The 20717-nt window shown below is 42.4% G+C and overlaps 2 protein-coding genes across 7 annotated transcripts; one reads left to right on the forward strand and one right to left on the reverse strand.

Annotated features, from left to right (window-relative positions):
- The first annotated feature begins 2998 nt into the window (after positions 1 to 2998).
- Positions 2999 to 6789, forward strand: LOC123167078 (uncharacterized). Of its 2 annotated transcripts, none has more exons than XM_044584914.1 (5): positions 2999 to 3215; positions 3649 to 4686; positions 4794 to 4969; positions 5430 to 5624; positions 5912 to 6789. In XM_044584914.1, the coding sequence occupies exons 1-5, from the start codon at positions 3080 to 3082 to the stop codon at positions 6515 to 6517; spliced, it is 2151 nt and encodes a 716-aa protein (XP_044440849.1). In that variant the 5' UTR covers positions 2999 to 3079; the 3' UTR covers positions 6518 to 6789. The 2 variants fall into 2 exon arrangements, with proteins under 2 accessions (XP_044440849.1, XP_044440850.1); XM_044584915.1 differs by having other exon boundaries at positions 4812 to 4969.
- A 359-nt stretch (positions 6790 to 7148) lies between these two features.
- Positions 7149 to 19095, reverse strand: LOC123167076 (protein LHY). 5 transcript variants are annotated; one of them, XM_044584913.1, is made up of 12 exons: positions 18811 to 19095; positions 18652 to 18718; positions 14264 to 14407; positions 14076 to 14102; positions 13857 to 13941; positions 13616 to 13644; positions 13249 to 13452; positions 13066 to 13177; positions 12831 to 12892; positions 9321 to 9527; positions 7891 to 9224; positions 7149 to 7749 (listed from the first exon to the last, which is right to left on the reverse strand). In XM_044584913.1, the coding sequence occupies exons 7-12, from the start codon at positions 13285 to 13287 to the stop codon at positions 7671 to 7673; spliced, it is 1833 nt and encodes a 610-aa protein (XP_044440848.1). In that variant the 5' UTR covers positions 13288 to 13452; positions 13616 to 13644; positions 13857 to 13941; positions 14076 to 14102; positions 14264 to 14407; positions 18652 to 18718; positions 18811 to 19095; the 3' UTR covers positions 7149 to 7670. The 5 variants fall into 5 exon arrangements, with proteins under 5 accessions (XP_044440848.1, XP_044440844.1, XP_044440845.1 ...); XM_044584909.1 differs by having other exon boundaries at positions 7839 to 9224; positions 18811 to 19090; XM_044584910.1 differs by having other exon boundaries at positions 7839 to 9224; positions 14264 to 14417; positions 18811 to 19090.
- Positions 19096 to 20717: the final 1622 nt, after the last annotated feature.

Here is a 20717-nt window from a genome sequence, read left to right on the forward strand (position 1 = left end):
CTCGATGCCACTCTTGTTAGATGGCTGATTTTGTAAGTACTTAACAAACTCTGATCAACTTCTCCATACAAGGTTGTAAATGATAAACAGCTGACTGCATTTTATTCCTCTTAGGGGATTGAACGGGCAGAGAAGAAAAAGGGAGAGTGTGTATTTCATAGATCCTGAATTAGCAAATGGCACAACAATACATGGTAAGGACCTACGGGACTGGGCCGTTAACACGGTCGTCCGTCTCTTCGAAAACATGTCCCATGCAGAATCATTTCTCTGGCCATATCATGAATGGTAAGTCAAGTAAACAACCACGCATATACTGATTGTCTTTTTGAAATTTCAACATGATTCGTAAGTTCATGGCTTTCTTAATACGTAGCAATCACTGGATATTGGTATTCATTGTTCCAAACAAGAACATAGTTTACTACATCGATTCTCTTAGAGAGTCAACAAACGCTCAAGATCTGACGCATCTTTAGCAATTCATGGATAGGTATTGAATTCTATGATGTTGGAATTAATTTGCATTCATATCTAGTTCAATAATTGATGTTGTCAAAATTCATCATCATTTGCAGTGTGCTCGCATTGTGGAAAACTAAATCAGGGAACCTGTTCAAGAGGGAACTACCTCTGCAGCACGAGATCGTTTCTCCGGTAACACACCGTAATCCGTTATTTTCGGAAAATTTATCCAACAGTCTGCAAATACCTTTTTTTACGCTAGTCAAATGTTCAAGCTTCTAAATAAACCTCTTTCTATTTTGTCTAAAGAAAAAATAATACATCTAACACCGGTTAGGTTGTTCCTAACAGGATAAATACATGACTAATTTTGTACAAAAAAATTCAGTGTCCTCAACAAGAAGCAGGGACCAACCTTTGTGGATACTATGTTTGCAGACACATGGTCTCCATCTGCAAATCTGCTGATAGTTGTGACGATCCTCGCGAATTAGTACCAGTAAGTCTATCTTAATTAATATCTTCTACTCCACTCATATGGCACATTCTGATCTTAAAAATATTGCAGCTCATCTTAAAACAACCCCTGAACCGCTCCCGGCTGGTGAATTGCTGATGGTTCGGAGATTTATCAACAACTTCTTTCTGGATCACTACATCAATCCCACTGGTGATAATGAAGATTTCAGCATGTCTTCTCCTGAAACATTGAGTAAGAGTTAGCCGCTAAACATATATGCATGGATCCATTGTTTTCCACCTGATGAAGTCTTCGTATTTCATACACTATGATTAATTATGTGATGCATATATGTGTGGACAAATCATTGGAATTTAGCTACCATATGTTCAATTGCAATTGTTGCGAAATCTGATGAATGTTCTTCCTGTGGACACTATTTGTTCAATTGAATATTGTGGCGAATTTGTTTTTTGCGCCGATTCAAAATAAGATATTTTTGTTTATTTGTTAAATTGAATATCGTGGCGAATTTGCTTTTTGCGTGCCGATTCAAAATGTGATATTTTTGTTTATTTGTTCAATTGAATATTGTGGCGAATTTGCTTTTTGCATGCCGATTCAAAATGGGATATTTTTGTTTTAACCTGGCAATTGCTCCACACACGGTTCAACTAAATAAGTGTGTGCGATCCACATCGGAAAGCATACGTCAATTGTAGCGGAACCGTCGGTGATACACAACAGATCGCAAATGATTTGCAGCGCTACTACGTGTGCGTAGGGCCTCCGGAACCGTTTGTGATATCGCGTTATCGCACACGAGAACTCAGAGTAAACCGTGCCCAATGTAAAATACAATCCCAGTCGTAATTTTTTCAGGAAACGTGTGGGATCCCAAATGAAAAGCACACCACTCTTGCGGCAACCGTCGGTGATACCCAACAAATCACAAACGGTCTGCAGCACTTGTATGTGTGCGAAGGGGCTCCTGAACCGTTTGTGATAGAACATTATCGCAGACGGTAATTGTTGGGAAACGTGTGCGATGAAGTCCTGCATGGCAGACGGGTTACGCAGAAAACTCGTGTGCGATGGGGCACAAATCGCACACAGTTCATATGTTGGCCCGTTCGCCTTACATACTGTTTCCCAAACGGTTCATTACGACACATCGTATGGTTTCACTGCGTCATTAGAAACGTTTAATCACCGATCCCACACGTGTGAAAGAATTTAGTGTGTGTTGCATTGCACACGATTACATTTTGGAAGGCCTCTGGATTATTGCTCCATATCCCCGACGGTTTCTGGGTCGTGTGGGAAGGACACCCTATCGTCCACACTCACTTGACGACGGTCCCAAATGCCATCGCGGAAAGAGTTAAAAACTGTTTGTATAGCACCGACGCGTACCAATGACTACTCAATAATAATGGCCCCAGGTGGCCAGGCGGTCCACCCGTCATGGACCCTCCAGCCGGGTCACTCGGGCACGCACCATTCGGTTAGATCGGACGACATGAAGGCGCCTCGAGAGGCTCCTGCGGCAAGCCAACCGCAAACGGACGGCCAGGCACTCTCGCCCCCGAGCAGCCTAGGGAGGCGGGTACATTAGGTACTCATGTGGTCCTGAGTATGGTGTTTTGAATCAGTATATTAATCCTTAAGTCTGCAATTCTAGATGACTAAACATGTAAATCTACACATGTGTTTTAGATTAACATTTCATTAGCATCATAACCATAATACTTATTTTTTAAAACATTGAGAAATGTTTTGATAGTTTGTAAAATTTCATCATGAAATGACGTTCCGGGAGGACGTGGTAAAAAACAAAGTCGATACTCCAAAATACGTTTGAAAATAACATTTTCGAACATCAATTTTCTTTTGCCACATTTTCCACAATGGCATATGGTGATGAAATTTTGTAAACTACCAAAACATTTGTCAATGTTTCACAGACAAAAAATCAGATGTTTTAAATTTAATTACATTTTTTATTTTACTGTTCACCGCGTCCAGATGTCACATCCTTCTCCGCTTCGGAAAGGGTAGAGGCGAAAAAGTCACCGTACTTCTCCGCTTCCTCAATTATTACGGGTCGACCACTCACTCTACCACCGGTGGTTTCTACGCGAGACGCCGGCGATGACCTCGACCGCCGCCGCCGCCTCCGCCGCCGCCGCCATTAACTACGTCTCGTCATATGCTCTCTCCCCGCACGCCGCTCCCTTCAACCCCCCCTCCCGACCGGCTTGCGCCCCTTTCCAGTACCGCCAAAATGGTAACCTTTTCCTTTCCCTTCCTCCAATCCCCACCTTTTTCTTGTTATTCTCCGCCTTGCTCTGATATTCCGGTTCTTGGCTGGTCCGCGCCTTATCGGCCCTTGTGATTGCGTTACGCCGCTGGGTTAATCTAGTTGTGCTGACCAGCTTGGCAAAATATTTGACCTTCGTCCGGTTCTTGGGCGTTAGCTAGGTTTGCGGTCTGGGGTAGTAGGCCGAGAATCAGTTGATCCTAGCTGATTTGTAGTATCCGGCATACATCATTCCGCCCTCTCAGTCACCACTAATTTACGACTTTATATCCATGATTATCCCCAATCGGGGCAACAATATATACTGTACATGCTATATTTGTGTTCTTGTTCAACTGCATAACGTGCCAGTCATCTGTTTACATAGCAAAGCCATTGAGTGTGTATTGCCAATGCATAGGTGATGTTTCTAGGTCGGCGGGTGCTAGCTCTGTGGGTTATGCCGAAGAGAAGACATCAAGAGATACTCACTCAGCGTCACCAATTGCATGTGCCTTGATGAAATCAAGTGGTGCCGTTTATCCACCCTCTACACATGCCATGCACACTGGGCAGCCAAGTTCATGGTCAGCAGTTTGCCTGGATGCATATCCCTCCTCACCATATGTCAGGATAACATCCAATTATAAGCAGCAAAATTCCTTGACCTCAGGAAATGGGAGCAAATGTTCAACAGTGAGGATAGAAAGGCCACCAAATAAAACATCAGAAACTAACAAAAACAGTTGTGGTTCTGGAAGCAAGTTGGTTATAGCAGAAAATCCTAAGTCTAATAAAGACAGTGAAAAAGAAACATCATCCCGCAGTTTACAATTCAATGGTCCTGCTGATGGCAAGGACAATTCACAAGGTACCATGTTCTCCTCCTCGGGTCAAAAAAACATGTTCTCCTCCAAAGAGGCAAATCCCGTCTTCAGTGCAAGCCCTCTTCATATTCCAACTACTTGTGCTGATCCATGTGGTGTTTTGGCCGAGGATGTGATGCCAGATCCATCAGAATGCTCTGTTGATTCACCGTGCTATAGAGGTGCTTCAGCTTCTCGTCTGTCTCCATTTGATGTTTTTCAGACACCTGCTACCCAGTCAACTAATCAAGAATTAGAAGCTTTTGCCGTACGACAGAAACAAAGCTCTAGTACTGTTCGACATCATGAAACTCCGTCCGAGCTCCAGAGTTTGGTCACCAAGACTAACCACGACCACTGCAAATCCCAGACTGAAGCCGGTGTGTCAAAGAAATCTGGGGTCACAAGTATAAAGGAGACAAAAAATTCATGTGGGAAGGAGCATGAATGTGCAAACCAGTATGCAGCAAAATGTGAACTAGAGCAGAAAGACCTTTTGAAACTGAGAGACAATTATGTGAAGCGATCTGGTCTGAATTCTGCTGCTCCGGATTTTGTACCTTCGTCGATTGGGAAATCAAAATTTGGCAAAGGTTTATCTATATCTGTTGAAGTTATTTACGATAGTACCTGATGCTTGATGTTTTGAATAAGCATTTCCTTCAAATGCACAATATGCTATCTATTTGATACATTACAGGACCCTGTTCTTCAACAGGAAATAATATATCGGGAGTTCTCAAGGCAATCGAGAATCTAACTGTGGTATTCCAGAGTAGTTATTCTGGTGATGAAATCAAGCTAGATGAAGATGACTGCATCCTCCTTGAATCAGTGATTGATAGTCTTCAGACTTGCCTTCATAAAATAAGAAAGGTGCGTTGTTTTGTTGTTGTTTTTGTTTTCAACTTCTTATTTAGCATAGACATTGTGTTCAATTCGAAATACTTTCAGTTGAGCATACCCGCAACCTGCAGCTCGCAGTTTTACTTACGTCTTGCCTTATTCAAAACTATTTTGACATGAGAGAGCAGGTGTACCAGGCTATCCTTCATTATTTTTTTCTTATTTCCCTATTGCTTACTTCAAAGTTTGATTGCTTCCACTTACGCCCGATGTTATTGCCTGAATTGTTCTTAGGCGGAGTAACTGTAGAAACTATTATTTTGAGTCATATGTAGGATAAGCAGATTATACGGTCTCTGGTTTTTGTGAATTCTATTTAGTTGTTAACATTTTCCTTCTTGTCGATAAAAGAACAAGAACTATTCAGACTTACTATAGTAATATGATATTTGCAGTGACCCCATGATAATTGTGTATCTATTGTTACTAGGATCCTATTAAGGGTGCTTCTGACAAGGCAGGATCAAAGGCTCCACATTCTCAGACTGCAGTTTTAAAATATGACCCAGGAAAATATAATCGTAGTTACATTGCAGATGGTGAAAAGGACATAATTATTAATCATTTTGCTGGTTCTAGTCATATGCACAATGAGTTTGGAAGAAACAGCTTGACAGGGGGCCAGGTAACCTCTTCTACTCATGATAAATTACTTGTGTTGTTTCTTTCATTTGCTGAGTTGTTAAACTGTGTGCTCCAACAAGTGCAATTTTTCATAGGCGTGTTAAAAGGTCTGGCAATTTTTAGAAAATGTGTAGAAGAATTTTTCTCCTTGCAAAAAAATCCAGGAAAATCGTAGGACTTATATGTACCTTGTGATAAGTCTAGCAGTATTGTGCCACTCACATAGAAAATTAGTTTAACCAATTGTTTCTGTTTCACTTTATTGACAAGCAATTTATGATTGACCAGCCTGCACTCAACAGTGTCCAAAAGAAGATGTCCTGTGAGGAAGAGCATCCACAGGTTCTTGTGTATAAGAATCTGTGGATTGAAGCGGAGCGTGCAAATTGTGAATTGAAGTACCAGCTGAAACACACTTGTATAAAAATAGACCTAGAGTCCAGCATGGCTCCTATTGGTGGGCCTGGGCCAAGAAAGAATTACTCCCAAGTCTCTGATTTGAGTACCGATCCAAGTAATCTGTATGGAGTTGCCTCAGCTCACCCTACCGGAGAGACATCAGGAGCAAGAAACGGTCAATATCTTCCTTATGCTGGTGACTGCACTCGGTCAGGAGGCGACGCCGCACTTAGCTGTTCTTCAAGCACCAAAGGGTACACTGCTCTGCCGAAGAATTTGCAGCATGGCCATGTCCTAACAGGCTTGGAAGAAACTGCCACGCAGCGCCGTGCGCCTCTGCCATATGGAGCTTGTCAAGGGTTGAATGGAGGCACTTTGGATGGAGTGGCTGCCCGCTCATACATCACCGGACAAGATGGCATTTTGCGTAGCAATTCAAAGTATGGATCGTCAGACTGGGAGCATGTGCTAACTGAAGAAATCGGCTGGAGCTGAACGAATCTGCCAATGGATGGTGGTACCTGTATATGAGGAAGTAGGATTGCAGGAAGCCAGCGATTCTGGTTGCCTTTTTGTTGCCAACTAATGCTGCTGAAAACGGCACTAGGCAAAATGGTGCATTTCTCATCGGGCGAAAAACGGTGCCCCCGTTATGAATCTTCTCGGAAACAATGGTTGTATAAATATGAACTTGTGATGCTACTACTAAGCAATGTCTTGTTCTTTAATGTCATGCCGGGCAACCCTGACGGAGGGATTGTGCATCAGGATTCAGAGCCTAACGGACGTTGTGGTGTGTGGGGGGCCGATATGTCAGGCAGCTGTGCGCCTGTGTGTGAGGCTTTTAAGCCCCACGGCTGTAATGTGTGAAAGCAGCTATGAAATGGATAGACTCTAAATTCGAAAATTAGTTTCTGAGCCCACGTGCAGATCCAGTTACCTTCCAATATTAAAGATACAAGCAATATGTTTAAATTTTAAAAAATTACATTGTTTAAGAAAGCTGGGCCATCCAAGAATCTTCAAATCTCAGGTGTATATACATAAAACAAGGCGATCATGCTCTCCCTTCGGGAATTAAATCTACATGATCCAGCAAAATGAACCAAAATTACAAGTATTATCCTTCACCACACAAAAATAAGCATAATTGCCTTTTACCAATAAAGTAGCATGCGTAGGTGCTTAATGCTTAATTGAGAGTCTAGAAGGGCTGCTCGGCAAGCATTAACATACAACACATAATAAATTGAGTTCTGTGAAACACTGCATTGCAAGGACCGAGAAGTCCTATAGTAGTAGCTTAGATGTAAATACTGCAATTTCTTGAAAATACACTACTCGTGAAGGCTGGTAATCATGTCGTAGCAAGTAAATCACGTGGAGGGTTCGCTGTCAAGACGAATCCTCTTGGTACCAACCTCGTCAGAAGCCGGCACCCTATTCTCCTTTGCTTCCACCGAGCACCTCTTGTAAGGTTTGAAGCCTGTCCGGCGGGATTTCATATTCAGGTGTGACAATTCAATGGGAAAGGTAGCAGCTCTTGGCCCAACCAATGTATCAAGTTCATGGTCCATAACTGCAGCACTCTTGTTGAGGTCGACCGTCACCGTAGTAGCTTCGTCTTGTTCCCCCCTGGGTACCACCTTCAATCCTTCTGCTTGTGGAGGAGAAAAGCTTTGGGGAAGCTTTCCTCTACTGAACAGTTTATCGAAAGCCATACGACCCTGACAGCAGAAATGTGAATTAGAAAAGCAGTGATAGATGCTCAAGAGTAACATGGAAATGAAGTTCGGCAATGCTGGTAGACTACAACCTCTTCGGAAACTTCCTTCCATGAATCATTTGTGCTTGAAATGTTCCTAAACCTGCGGTGGTTCATGTCACCAGCTGAAGAATTACTGCAACATGCTTGCTGTGTCTTGTCGTTGGCTTGATCTTGGTTCTCAGGAACATGTTCTGCCTCTACATCACTACTTGATGGCGTGTTGGAACCACATGAAGAGCGATCCTGCTTCTTCTTGTTGCCGAAAGCATCACTTGTTTCAGCTCCTGTGGGAGGTGTTGTCTCAACTTTATCAGCAGGAGATATATTTAACTCAGTGTGGGGAGACACCTCTCCTTTTCCACTCTCGTCGGATACAGAAGACGCTACAACTATCATAGCTTCAGGTTGACCTTGCTCCTGAGCTACTTGGCATTCCTTCGGTGCGTTGTCCACTGGGAAGTTCTCTGTAGCTCGCTGAACATCCGCTGTGGGAAAGGAAGCAGTAGGAACTGGGACAAATGGAAAAGCCATGGGGGGAGCAAAAAGAGGGAGAAGACCTTGTGTTGCCCACCATGCCGAAGCCGCAGCAACTGTAGCTGCTACCACAGAAGCCATGCTTGGAGGAGAACCAATATGTCTTCCTTGAGCATTCTCAGCAAAAACTTCTTGATTTGGACCAACAGGAATGTTGCTGTCTGCTGCTGGCCAGTATGATGCTGCAAGCCTTGCGGCTGCATGTACTGTGGGGTTTGATAACAACGTGGAAACGAGCATGTTGGAGAAGGTGGATGACATATTAAGAGAAGACCTGTAGGCATCTTGGTTGCAGTGGCATTGCATCGTTGGTGCAAAGCCTGCATAGTTGTGGGGAAAGGGCTGTGCTGTGGAACTGCTGCCCATTTTTGGATCCACCAGAAGTGTTGGATGGATGCAGTCCATGCTTCCATTAGCTCCTCCCACTTGATCACTTGTTTGATCAGGATGACTTCCTTCAGTTCCAGGGTCTGGAGCGCCAGTTGCCCCAGTCTTATTCATTTGGTAGAGTGGGGCACTTGCAGCATGTTGACCCGTGTATGTTGTCTCCGCGGTATTTGGCTTCAACTGCATGTGTTTCATTGAGTTATCCAAACAATCTTCATGAGAACGGTCATAATTAGAACTGATGTGGACTCTGTTGTTCCTTTCCATTTCCTGGTCATTAATATCTTTTACATCCTTCCCCACATCAATGGAAGTAGATTTCCTTTCCATGGTTGCAATATCTTTGTTTTCTGTTTTAGTCGGTTCAATTCCCCCAGAGACACCATGATTTGAAGAGCTCTTGTTAGAGGAAGAAAATGAGGCAGATGGTGCTTCTCGAAAGATATTAATAACTTCTGAGCAACTGCCATTTTCAGATAACTCCTTCCTTTGAAGTTTCTGAATGCAGGTGAGCTTCATGTTAAAGAAAAACAAGTATATCAATACATACATCAAGGATAGCATAGACAGAACTAAAACCAGAGCATATAATACCGCAATGGTATTTACCTGAAGAGTTCCATTGCTCCCCATTTCTGCATTGCTATTGCTCAAGCTTACACTTGATTTTGGAACTTCTCTGGTGGGTGTTTCAGAACTGAGACAACCTTTTCGAGGATATGGACAGTTAGGTTTTCTTTTAGGCCGTGGTGGAGGTATGTCTATATCATGAGCTTGTCCCGGAGAAGTACCATTATTGATAGCTTCCTTTTCCAACTGCAATTTCCCAATTAGTTAGATACAGACAGATAGTGGTGATAAACTAGAATTGGGAAATTGAACTGTCTATTATTGCATACAACTGTTACGGTTACTAGGTTTTCTAGTGTCCAAAAAGCTATAACCTTTGTACTGATCAGATTTTTGCCCCATTTCACACACTCAAACCAATCAGGAATCGGTTGGAAAATGCATGAGATTTCGCAGAGAAAGGATTATCACAATGGCAAATTTCTTTACAGATGAGTTCCTTTAGAATAATATGAGGAGGCACTGTCTTTTGAAAGAGCAATGTGCGAAAGAGGCAAACTCAGAAAGTATCAGACATGAGAAATTTTATGCTTATTAGCCAAGTTACAAATTCACTGATGCTCACATAAGCTTATCTGTATGTTGTGAAGAATCATCAGGGTTACAATCATATAAGATGGTCCGCTATGGAGGTTGGAACCATAGAAAACATGTCATGATGCATGGTGCAAGAGATCTTCTGAGATCAATACTACAGAAAACAATGTGCACATGTTCCTTACTGGCGATCTCGTTAGTTATAAGAACCTAGTGTCACCCAACTAATCATCTTTCAGTTGTTTTTTCTTGCTAACATCTTGATTTTTTTTATCAGAATCATCAGCTTGCTCTTGAGATACTAACATTATTTAATTTAAACAATTTCACCAACAAGAATCAGAATGTAACTGAAAAGGCATGGCAAATTCTAGTCCAGACATATTTTAAGTAGTTTTCCTTGATATAAAAAACGCAGACTGGTACAGAGTTTCAGTATCTGGCAATGGCAGCTTTGCTATCATTAGTTCTTACAAATTTTCACTGCATTAGAATGCCATCCTTATGTCCACAGGAATGTTATCCTCATGGTCTCAGATTAACATGCCGAGGTTCAGCCAGAACAAGGTCAACCATGACGTCCATCATCACTGACCAATTAGGAGTGGCCGCGAGGAGATAGTGGGCTCACACCAAGAAGCGCGTTATGGCATTTGGCTAGATGCTAATATGACTGGAGTGACTAATGGCGGGATACCAAAAGAAGACAAGTAGATAACAAACCAGACTTACGTGGTTAACTGTGACAAGTAACAATTTTAAAAGGGAACTGTTATTGTGCTGATGTTCCCTGGGAGGGCATGGCAAAACAAATGTTTTTTTTATGTCAATTTATGTTGTCGTGAGGATGGCAAATTCCTTGAGCAAGCACGGCAAATCCTGGCAAAAAACTGAACTGGGCGGATTTTCCATGCTTGCTAAAGAAATTTGCCATCCTCACAACAACATAAATTGCCATAACAAATGTTCGTTTTGCCATGGCCTCCCAGGGAACATTTGCTGGTTATCAAAATCCTTTTACAATTTGGTCAATCTGCTCACTAAATCAGGCAACACAATGAAGGCTGGACTTCAGCCCACAGACCAGCAGCTACTAGCTACAGCTACATTGTCGCAATTACTACTGCAATACACAAGTAGAACCAAAATACTAGTGCATCTGAAGCTTGGAATGGTCATAAGTCATCAAAATCCTTCAGAGTCCACACTTCAACAGGCACTATTATGATAGCATTTTTAAAAAGAATTATCCTGTGCTAACAACTAATTTAGGGCCATCAACCTTAGTGGGCACTCCACAATTGCAAGTCTTCCCTTTTCAGACTATCAACATAATTGACGTTGGTGATGTTTTTTTTTTGGCCAAACAGGTGGGCACCGGTGGATATGTAGCCGGTGCCCACCCTCACCCTAAACCAGACTCTAAAACCCATTTTTCTAACAATTGGTCTGTAATTGCCTCTAATTTATATCTTCAATTTGAAATCTGCAAAATGAAAATGAAGATTCGGAGTGCCAGAAAATAAGGCATTTTGGGGCAACCAGACTAACTGGCCGGGTTCTGAAGAAACCAGAACCGTCTGCAATGGAAATTTGGGGCAGTTCCGGTATCCTAGCCCTGACAAATACAGAATTCTACAGCCTAAACCCGCAAGCGAGTGGAGGACTGAAACAGTGGATAGTGGTTTCTTTTTCACCCGACTGGCTCTTCTCTATCCACATAAAAGGTAAGAAAAATAGCACTGTAAAATTGTTTCTTCGATTATAGAAGAAACATCTCTCCAGCCTCAGCATCAACCGATGCACTAAGCCTTTAAACTATTGGTTAGATTGAAGGCTATCAGTTTCCACTCTGAACTTTTACGAATTTATTGGCGAGCAAATATGAGCTAAGTTGGTGTACTGAACCGTTAGTTGCGTCATTTACTATATGTACAATAGGGTAGAGCTGTCCATCCCAACAACCAACCTGCTATATCAAGCAAGGTCAGATGGTAATGGCTGGTGAGCAAAGCATGAAATTAGAGGACTCAGAAAACCATCGCGGTCAAAACGAGAAGAAAAAAAAACTAGCCTTGGCCTTCTCCCTCCCCCATGGGTCTGGCAAGGAAACCTCTGCGAGGATGAGGCTGCAATCCCAACAAGGCAACAGTCTGTTGCATATTACAACATGATGACAATGTAGCCTCCACCATGTGGCTGTATGCAGCCCCTAAAGAAATAGGACATGCAGCAAAGAACAGAAAGCAGAGAAGAGAGAAAGGACGAAAAAGGGAGAAAGAAGATAAATTTTGTTCATGCCATTGTGTACTTCTACGGAACAAATATCATGATTTAGAAAATGAAATGGACTCATTTACACAATGTCGATAGTGAAACATGTTCGATGAAGTGTTTACCTACGTTGATGGGGGCTATAATGAAATGTAACAAATGTTAGCATATTTGCCATACAATTCCTAAGGAATTTCACATTATGTATTGTATTGACCCTCATATGTAAAATTAACTAGTAACATAATGTTTTCTTAGTCATATGTATGCTCAATAACAGCATGGATATGTAAAATCAATCAATGAGAGAATCAGAGTTGTTCAACATCATCTGCTCTGCAGCATTACTCATTGGTTACAATCAGGAAAGACTTCCTAGCTGTTTCATCCATTTCAACATGCTTTAATTTGATCTTTTAATCAATCAACAGAGCAACAATTAGATAAAGAATGGTTCTCATGATATTCAAGGGAAATGAATCTTTCATCATGCTCAGCACTGCAGTACACAACTGTACAACGAAAGAAAGAAAGAAAATACTTCAGTAAAATAAAGACATAAATATTATGAAGCGTGTCTTCCATTTTATCACCAACAATAAAGATGAAACAACCTGAAAATGAAGGGTATAGCAGTAAATCAGACAAGGGTACTAGCCAATAAGATAGAAAAATAACCTTGGTGAAGAACTTCTGAGCATGGCTTCTGATTTGCACGGCCGTCTTTGTCCCAACGTGCTCTGTACAACAAACCAGAAGGAGAATAAGAAAATAAAAGAAATGAGTTCATATAAAGTTATCAACAACAAAGTAATCGATATATACATATACACCACTAATAATCAGTGAGTATTTCCTTGGAAGAAATCAGTGAGTACAAGTACTCAAGGTATGACATATATGAAGATTTCACCTTCTATGCGCTGCCAAGCTCTGCCATACAGTTTGAGGGCTTCAAGGAACCGTTTGTGCTCTGCCTCGGTCCACCGCTCCCGCTGTTTTGTTATTGTGTACGGCTTTCGCACCTACAAACAACATGAAGAAAATGTTGATTCTTTCACCACAAATTAACTGGTAGGTCCAAGAGCACACTCACCTTTATCATTGTTTCCTCACCCGAAGAATTTATCTCCATCTCCAATTCCAGGGAAAATACAAAAATAAAAGGAAGTGTTGACAACTGGTCGCTTTGTTACTTGGAGTTGAGGGCGTCTACAAACAACAACGCTCCTCCTTCTGTGTCTCCAGCCAAACGCTGGACTTGACGCGAGTAGTATCTCATACCTCCCCCTAAACCTCTCTATCACACAAATACAATAAATATTTCAAATTTGTACACCCCAGCCACAAAAGGAGCAGCTAGATTAGTTATCACAGAGCAAAGAAATAATCTGAGTTCACCAGTCTACTCATAAATGAACTTCGATCATAATCAAAAGAAATACTCTAAGGAGTTAACTCACCTATTTTCTTTGACTCAATTGGTGTTAATCTGCAAAATAGTGCAACATTAAATATATATATTCACCCCTTAAATAAATAAAATTACGCCCTCTCCAACATGTTAAAATATGCAGGTATTTAGAGAGCAGCAAACCTCATTTCATCCTAAAATCAGGCATGTTAATTAGGAAAACTATAAAATTCCACAGCTATAAGAATAGCTTGGTCTAACAATGCCAGGAACATCACCATTGCACTCACCTACTGAAAACCTCTATTGCAGTTGGCTCATTGCCCACATGAACTGAGTCAGCGGAGTTTAGCCTTCCTCTCTTTATCTTCAACTCTAGAATCAGATTAAACTTTCAAGTACTCAGATCATGAAACCATTCCACAGAAAGAATTAGATCAGACTAAAAAAACAGTCAAAAGCATAGGGAAGATACAACGCAATAACACAAGCCACCCAATCCAGCTCACCTGCTAAGGACAAACAATTCCCATGACCTGCCAAAGCAACCAAATTCACGTTATTAGTGCTGAGGCCCTATCAACTTCCAGGTTTGAATCACAGCTCATATGAAAACTGCCAAATTTGACAATTGTTCAAGAAAAAATGACAAATATCAAAACTCTAATCGACCAAAAGCCAGAAAAATCACAGCTACCTGAATAAACTGAGCTTAGAAATTCCAGTACTTTGCTTAAATGAGTAGGAGGAAAAGAGTGGGCCGTGAATCAAACAGCAGGCAGCACAAATGCAGGCCTCACAGCTCAAAACTGATTATGTATCCCCTTAACACTTCCTACACCTGAAAGTTACTGAAATGAGATCAGCCAAATAGTCTTGCCAAACTCAAAAACCAATATTTACTTGCTAGAATAGATCTAGTTTGCTGCTTTGGATGCAAATCAGTTGAACTATGAAAGTGTATATAAATAACAACTCTGGAACATAAGCTAATAACCAATCAAACTATGTTGCATTTCTACAAAAGATGAATATGAAAACAAACTGAAGTACAAGCTCATAAAATATGTAATGATTTGCACCTTCACATGCTAACTTAATTTCCAAAAGAAACCAAAGAACAGGCCCATAAACTAGGAATGATTTACACTCAATGTACTAACCATTAGATGAGATTAGAACCTCGTCAGAAAGAAGATAACTGGAACTAAATTCGGAACTTGGTAAGTTATGTTTCTTCTAAAGTTAACTCAGTGTTATTGGATTCAAATCAAATGTTCCTTGTTTATCATTTGATCTAGATGATGTGGTCTTAGAAAGTAGATTAGCATTTTAGGAGCTTGAAGGCTTTCGGAGAGGCATATGGAAATTGTGAGCTGTTATTGTCGTGCAATAGGGGAGGAGGATAGATGGAGGGGAGCAATGGCCACAAGAGACGGAAAGAGAGTCCTTCTAGTTTCTTGCTTGATTTCACAGATTATATCACTATGTGCATGCTTTAGAAGGAGAATCCTGCCTGGCCTGGGGACAAACTGTACCTACAGCAATGGCTCCACTGCACTAGGCGAGTGCAAATACGACTCTGGATGGATACTCGCAAGGGCCTCCATGCAGTCAAAGTAAGCTCCAGACACAGCCTTACCTATCAATTTTGTATACTTGTAACCGGGGAGGTGACCTGTTATGAGGATTTAACTGAATATAGCTATTTTAGAACATTGCTCCTAAAATCCATGACAATTGCAGTGGCAGAGCAAGAAGGGCATCACATGGAGGCCTGCATGGCAGTGACATGCTATCTCCATGCACAATGATTTAATATACCATCCCCTCCCACAAATTGTCTTCTCAAATTCAGTGACTTAGGTTGAGAAACGCAGCAAGGGGGGAATTACAGACACCGTGATGGATTTTCTTTTCATTTCGAAAAAGGGGTTAGAACCACGGCTAGGACACCATCCTGGATGATGTCGATTGTCGAAGTTGATCAAGGAGTTGATTGTGTCTGACTGGTGAATCTTTTACGAACCCGGTTTCTAAAATACTTTCAAATAACCCCTAACTTGTCTCCAGACATGACCCTTGCTTGCCAAGTCCAAACTATTTCTCTAACCACTGCCTTGATCCACTTGGCTACATCCGCCCCTTATCCAGCTAGCTTTTTTCCCCTTTTCCCATTCATTACTCTGTTTATTCTGACCTCCATACTTTGATCGAGATATCTGACATAAGTGAACTTTTGGCAAAAGGAACCAGACTAGCACAGGGACATAATACTCTTGCAATCCCATGGTAGTTCTTTTCCATGTTGGTTTACTAAAAAAGTTAATGTTCCATGCACTCACTTTTTTCAGAATTATAAAAATATTACTCTTGGCCATGGTCTTCAAAGTAGACCATGGAGACCTGTTTAGGGTGGCCACCCATGCCGCTTTCAGGGGGCGGCTCGAGCAAAACCCTAGCCGTTGTTGCGCCCCTCTCCTATCTCCCCACTGGTGGACGGCAGCGGTGGGCTTGCCTCCTCACTCAGCCACGCGCATGGCTACGGATATCGTGCTGTGGCAGCCCTGGACGGCGCACGCGAATGAGGTAGCTCGGGAGCCGGTTGTGGCAGCGGCGCTCGGCTATGGCTGGGCTGAAGCATCGACGGCGAGGTGCTGCACTGTTGCGCGGCAAGGGCTGAGGTGCTGCAGCAGTGAGTGGCACAGCAGTGGTTCTCTGGCCTGCATTACCCGATATGCTGATCTCAGGGCCAAAGGGTGGGGTGTGTCGGCGACGATGCCTGTGGGTTACATGTGTGGCGCCCCGTACGAAGTCCTGCCCGACTTCTATTGGTGTTGGCAATGAAGGAAGATCGAGCTAGTCGGATCAGTGATAGCGGTATCCTCGACTTTGTTCCTTTGTTAGAAGCATCATTTTGGAGACAGGACTTCCCTGTTCTGATGGGGCACTTGGCGGCCTGCGCTGGAGCGGCTGGCAGGAGATCAGTGGTGGTGGCACATTGCTCTGATGTTGGCCGCTGCTCAGGCCATTAATTTATTTGCAAAGGCACAATGTTGCCGTCGCCAGTTCTTCCTAGACGATGCCTCCCTCAGGATTAGATGTCTCCTCCATCCACTCACCGGCTCTTGTAGGCACTTATGGGTGGGAAGCACGTTGACCCGGACAACCCTGAAGACATGTCGTGCTATGGAGGTGTCCGACATCGGTCAAGAAGCGGCCTTGATACTTTAACTGTGCAAGACGTTTCCGTGACGTTGTTGTCATGGCGCGAAAGGTGGCTAACCTCAGATTATCGTTATAAATTGAAAGGTGTTGTGCTAGCCTGCTAGTCGCTTGCCTGCTCTTCTATGAAATATGATACACCTTTCTATGGTGTATTCTAGAAAAAAAAAAGGTAGACCATGGAAGTGCTTTGGTACTCCGCTTTACAAGTCTGTCATTTAAAACATTCAGGGAAATATAGTACAAAAACAAAACAAGATTGAAGGAGTATGTTTGGCGCTATGAAATGAAGTCTTCTGTTTTTTGCTGAATTCTACAGAAATAAAATCAAGGGGCATGGCTCTCCAGAAACTAACCAATTGTCTTTACAGACTTACTTATTTACTGGTCCAGTACCTCGACCTATTTGATGTTGTTCATAATATTTTTTTACGATTCCGACTTAATTGACCATGTAGCAGCTAGGATATAGTAACTCCTAAAATCGCATTGACCTCCTTTACCTCCACTAACAGTATGCCTTGGAAGGAGCATCCATGAGTGTGTGTGTGTGTGTGTGTTTGCGAAAAGCATCCGTGAGTTTATCTCCCACAATCTCAAACACGTTATTTAAGGGCAACACAGTATGCCTGCAAACAGATCTATGAGCTCACCAGGAAGCAAAACGGTTAACTAATACTAATAGAAACATAAAAAAAAATTGCAACATACCTTAATATGCATATGTTGCTTTAGGGTTCCTGGACTTTCCAAAACAAACACTAGAATTTAAGCCAGACCGAAATTTATCATAGCAAATGTATTGACATAACAACCACCAAAAAAATATGATTTTTTTATAGCAGACAAAAAATATATTTTCTTCTTAGCACAATTCACCAGAGCACCTATTTTAGTCAAATTACCTCACCTGCTTAGTTAAACTAGATTAAGTAGCTCCCTTTCCAGCATAGCAAATCCAAAATTAACTTAACTCACCTGCTTATAAACTAAATTAAGCTGTTCTCTCCATGCATAGCAAACTCAGAAGCCTAACTTACACACCTTCTTTTTAAACAACTTCAGAGCACCAACAACAACATATTAGATCAGAGATCTGATAAAAGCACACCTCAAACCCATGACAGCAAAAAAAGTCAGATAAAAAACCCACGTACCTAACTTAACTAGTCGACCATACAGTTTTCTAGCTGCAAGCAGTTGAACCATGGAATCAATATTAATTTTATTCCTAATAACCATACTAAAATGGACAGGACTAACTAGAGCAAGAAAAGGGCACAGAGACGGGCTAGAGCAAGAAAATAATCACTGGACGACACAGTAGACCGGGTAGAAGAAGCCAAACTCAGATGTGATGCCTTTAAGCAAAGGGTATAAATGATCTATTAATTTTATTCCTAATAACCATACTAAAATGGACAGGACTAACTTAGAGCAAGAAAAGGGCACAGAAGACCGGCTAGAGCAAGAAAATAATCACTGGACTACACAGTAGACCGGGTAGAAGAAGCCAAACTCAGATGTGATGCCTTTAAGCAAAGGGTATAAATGATCTGATCCGTAATCCCCCCTCTCCGACAGCAGAGCTTTCAGTGAACAGGTGCAGTTCAACCGCTCAGAAGTCTGAGCTTTTGCACCATGATCATTGGAGGAGAGCAACGCGAAATCAAAAACTGCAACTACAGAGACCGACCAGGCACACACAAAAAAGCGTGGGCTCATTTGCTGCACAGTTTTCAGTCGACAAACTAGCACACCTAAGAACGGACGTGCGAGAGGAGCGTATATATCAATCGCGTCGCGTCCAGTGGAAGCACAAATTTCTGGAAAACTTGTATGGTTCTTAGTTCTAGTTACCTCGGGCGAGCAGCAAGCTAACCCCAGTCGCCACGTCGCCCGCCCAGCCCGCCCTCCGCGCGGCGGCCTGCACCAAGCCACCCCGTGCACAAAATCAAATCAGCAACCCAGCGGTTCATCATGCAAAACGGAATCTCCGCCCCGATCCCTGCCACCCACCTCAAGCGACCGCCGCACCGGGCGCAGCGGCTCCTCTCTCTGCCGCCACCGGCCGATGCTTCCGGACGAAGCTTCCCGGCCAACTCCTCCGCTTTGGGGATCTAGCTAGGCCAGCAGCGGGAGGAACAAGCGTGCGTGCGTGCGTGCGCGCGCGAGTGACGAAGGAAGGGAAGGGAAGGGTCGAGATGTCGGGTACTCGGGTGCGGGGCTCGCTGTATGCTGCGGGTCGTGGAGGCTACACGGTGGAGGTGTGTTTGTGGCCGGGGGCTGTGGGGGTCGCTCTCGCCGCCGCGAGAAATCTCAGCCACTATCTTTACTTGTGGGTTTCTAGGCCTCCTCCGAGGCTATCTTCCTGCGGCACCCTCGTAAAATCCCTGGAATCGCAAACCACCGCATTTTCTGTTGGCTTTCTTTCTCACGGGAGAAAAAAAGAAATAAAGGGTCAAAGGTTATTCTGGACCTTCCATATGCTTTACAAAATATTAGTAGAAACTAGATTGATGCCCCGCGCGTTGCCTCAGGAATCTTGGTAACAGAAATGCTTAAATAGTTGCTAAAAGACTTCTAAAACTAATGGAAAGAAGATGTAATCTGAAAAATAAAAAAATACAAAGTGTATAAAAACAAATTAAATTACGGTTAAAATAATGTCATTTCTAACAGAACAGAAATGTGAAGGGTCAAGTACATACATACACTCAATCGCGCAACATATATATTGCCAGTACAAAATCTAATGCAAAAAATAACGTGTGAATAATTAACATGCATGAATTTATGATATGACAGCATTGCATGCATAGAGTAAAGCAAAAAAATGATTTATGACTTGCATGCATGACTTACTTATGTGGCAAGGTTACAAAGATAGGTATTGTAGCTATTTAGTAATAGAAGATGTATAAGACAACAGGGGTTATTTTTAAGGGAAATGTATAGATGCGCTGTGTGGGTTTTGTACCCTGGTCATTTGGACGCCATATTGGCTCGGCAATAAACTCTCAACTACTTAGTTTTTATCTAGATGGGAAGAAATTCTTGTTTTTGACTAGCAATAAATAGTGCCCGCTGTTTTGACAACCACTCTTTTGATTGGTTGCAACAATATTGAGTAATTAGTATACAATTTAATTAGCATTGATCCTACGTGGAACTATTACAAAAATGGCTTTTGCAATTTTGATCTAACTACTAGCATCTAGGATGCTGATTGCGGCCTGGCACGCGGTGCTGAAAAAAAGAACAAAGTGATTTCTAAACCTTGAAGAGTATTACCGAGGACCTAGTTCACACACGTTCTATTAGTTTGTGCATTGATCAGGATGAGAACATTATTGTATTCTTCATATGTATGTGACGAACGATATGAATTTAGGGCCGGAACCAAACAACTCACGATGCGTTTGATGGTGATCGTGCTTGCAGCCGAGGTTGAGACTTGGACCGAGACGACCAACGTAATATTTTGAAATATACTTTATTATAAATTTGCTCATGCTAAAAGTATGTGACATCCCGGCTTAATAGGAATGATAGATTACTCGTATAAAAAGGCACACCTTCTTTCTTGGGAGCCCGTCCGAAAGGAATTTCAAAGTTAAGTGTGTCTGGCTTGGAGCAATTTGAGGATGGATGGCTGACTGGGAAATAGTTCTTAGGTGCGCACGAGAGATGACAAAGTGCGAAAGAAAGACTAGTGTTGGTCTATGGGTCTTGTCTAGATCCCAGGCGCGACGGCCAAGAACATATGGGTTTGGTCAGGACATTACAATTGGTATCAGAGTTGACCCTCGCGGTTACACGGGCGTGTGTGGGTTAGTGATGCATACACGAGGCACATGTGGATGCTGGCACTGGCACGTGCCGATGGGTGCCAAGAAGGAACGTTCCTGTTGGGTCGACGGGGA

Source organism: Triticum aestivum, chromosome 7D (genome assembly GCF_018294505.1).
Source record: "Triticum aestivum cultivar Chinese Spring chromosome 7D, IWGSC CS RefSeq v2.1, whole genome shotgun sequence".
Taxonomy (NCBI): domain Eukaryota; kingdom Viridiplantae; phylum Streptophyta; class Magnoliopsida; order Poales; family Poaceae; genus Triticum; species Triticum aestivum.